The 1,764-nt window shown below is 48.5% G+C and overlaps 1 protein-coding gene across 1 annotated transcript; it reads right to left on the bottom strand.

Annotated features, from left to right (window-relative positions):
• Positions 1-348: 348 nt before the first annotated feature.
• On the bottom strand, positions 349-1,281 carry LOC308397581 (ubl carboxyl-terminal hydrolase 18-like; the record flags this gene model as incomplete). Its single annotated transcript, XM_080883556.1, has 1 exon — positions 349-1,281. The coding sequence occupies one exon, from the start codon at positions 1,279-1,281 to the stop codon at positions 349-351; it is 933 nt and encodes a 310-aa protein (XP_080739682.1).
• Positions 1,282-1,764: the final 483 nt, after the last annotated feature.

Here is a 1,764-nt window from a genome sequence, read left to right as displayed (position 1 = left end):
TCCAGCCGGACATTGTCTGCGTAGAGTGCAATAAGCCTAGGGTGTACATAATGATATGTGGCCATGCAACCTGCGGTTGTTCTACCAGGGTTTGTCCAACGTGTAACACTGGGCCGACAGTAAGAGTTTTCATGTGACTGACCTAACTGTGGTGGATACAAAATAAATACGTTTGGATTTCGCCTGTTGACTGTAGTTGCAAATAAACATTACACACGCTGTCTTGTTTTATCGCATGTTTATTTTGCATCCGTATAACACATTCAATATACATGACAGACATACATCTCGTCAAAGTGAACACATACAGACTGTACAATCACAAACCAACAACCCGCTGGGGTGCACTTAGATTCTTCTGTACATTAACATATACAAATGAGCAGGCAGGTTGTAGTACGATAAGGGTAATACAGGGCACTGTTTCACAACATCGCCGTCAACAAAATACCACTTGGACATCTTTTTCACAAAGGCTGCGTAATGACCGAACTCATAGGGGCCTGTGTGAGTTATCATACCGTACAGTTCGTACTTTGTAGGCTGTGAAGTTGCAGACATCCTGCTACAGTCTAGTTCTTCTGGTACGTCGATCGCACTGGCGTTGACCATAAGCTCTCCGCGTTGCACACACCGCTGCCCTCTGGCAAGGGTGAAACACAGGACCGCGGGTAGCTCTGTGATATCCGTATTGACGTTCAGTTCCGTCTCCTCTTGACAGGTGCCACAGTGGTAGTCGGACACTCTAAAGGACTCAGAGTAGTCGTCCATGTAGTCCTGTAGCTTATTTGGCTCGTTTTCCCCAATATATACAATCACGTTGTTCGCCGCATGGCGCGAGACGCATTCCGCGTTACACGTTGAACACTTTGCCGATTGTCGTTTCCGTATAGTCCACAGGTCAGATGCTTGTTTGCATCGAGGGTCGCCGTCGTCCGCCAGTGCGTTTAGCACGCACTTAAACACCGAATCGGCATCTTGTTGAACCTCGTATGTCATGCCACTGTATCGAATTAGCGCGTCCACAAGTGAATTCGGATCGCACGGCGGCATTCCCGGAGTGTTACGGTCCATGTCCCGTAAGACACTCGTCAGTTCGCTCGTCACGGTGCTGTAGCTGGCTCTATCGCAGTTGGCGTCGTCGACATCATCAACAACAACAACATCATCATCGTCGTCATCAGATCTGGTCAGCGTGATCCTAAAGTCATCTGTGACATACAGACACTGCAATACACTGTTTACGGCGCAGTGAGACCCAACGTTGATCAGCCCTCTCATGTTGTTTATCCTGCGTGCTGCGCGCGGCAGACAATGCTCAATAGTCCGTCGTGCAGTAAAGTGGCACACCCCTAAACAGTTCGTCCAGTGTCTTGATTGCTCCTTTGGTAGTCTCCTTTGCATCAATATGCACTAGTAGTATAATTATCTTGAAGTGATACGAGCTGAAGTTTGACAGGGGAGTCAACGTGACATGTTTTGTGATTTTCATAACGGGAGCCCAATCCAATAGCGCTGCCCTGTCGTGAGTGTACAGGCATAGTAGATCGAGGGACTCAAACATATCTCGCCTCAGCTCGTCCAAGCTTGGCACTCCTGAAAGTGCACTAGGTCTTAGTGTGATCTTAGTAAGACCCTGAGTGCAGTCCAGAGTGGTAACTGCGAGCGCGTTATCCCATAGCGCCTTAGCCTTTACTCTCAAGACAATGTTTCGCACAAGGTCTTTGACGAGTCCGCTGTGGTGAAGTGTCGCATCAGCCGCGC

Source organism: Rhamphochromis sp. 'chilingali', assembly GCF_963969265.1.
Source record: "Rhamphochromis sp. 'chilingali' genome assembly, chromosome: 5".
Taxonomy (NCBI): domain Eukaryota; kingdom Metazoa; phylum Chordata; class Actinopteri; order Cichliformes; family Cichlidae; genus Rhamphochromis; species Rhamphochromis sp. 'chilingali'.
Note: the sequence above shows the minus strand (reverse complement) of the source record. Positions and strands in the feature narration are given on the sequence as shown.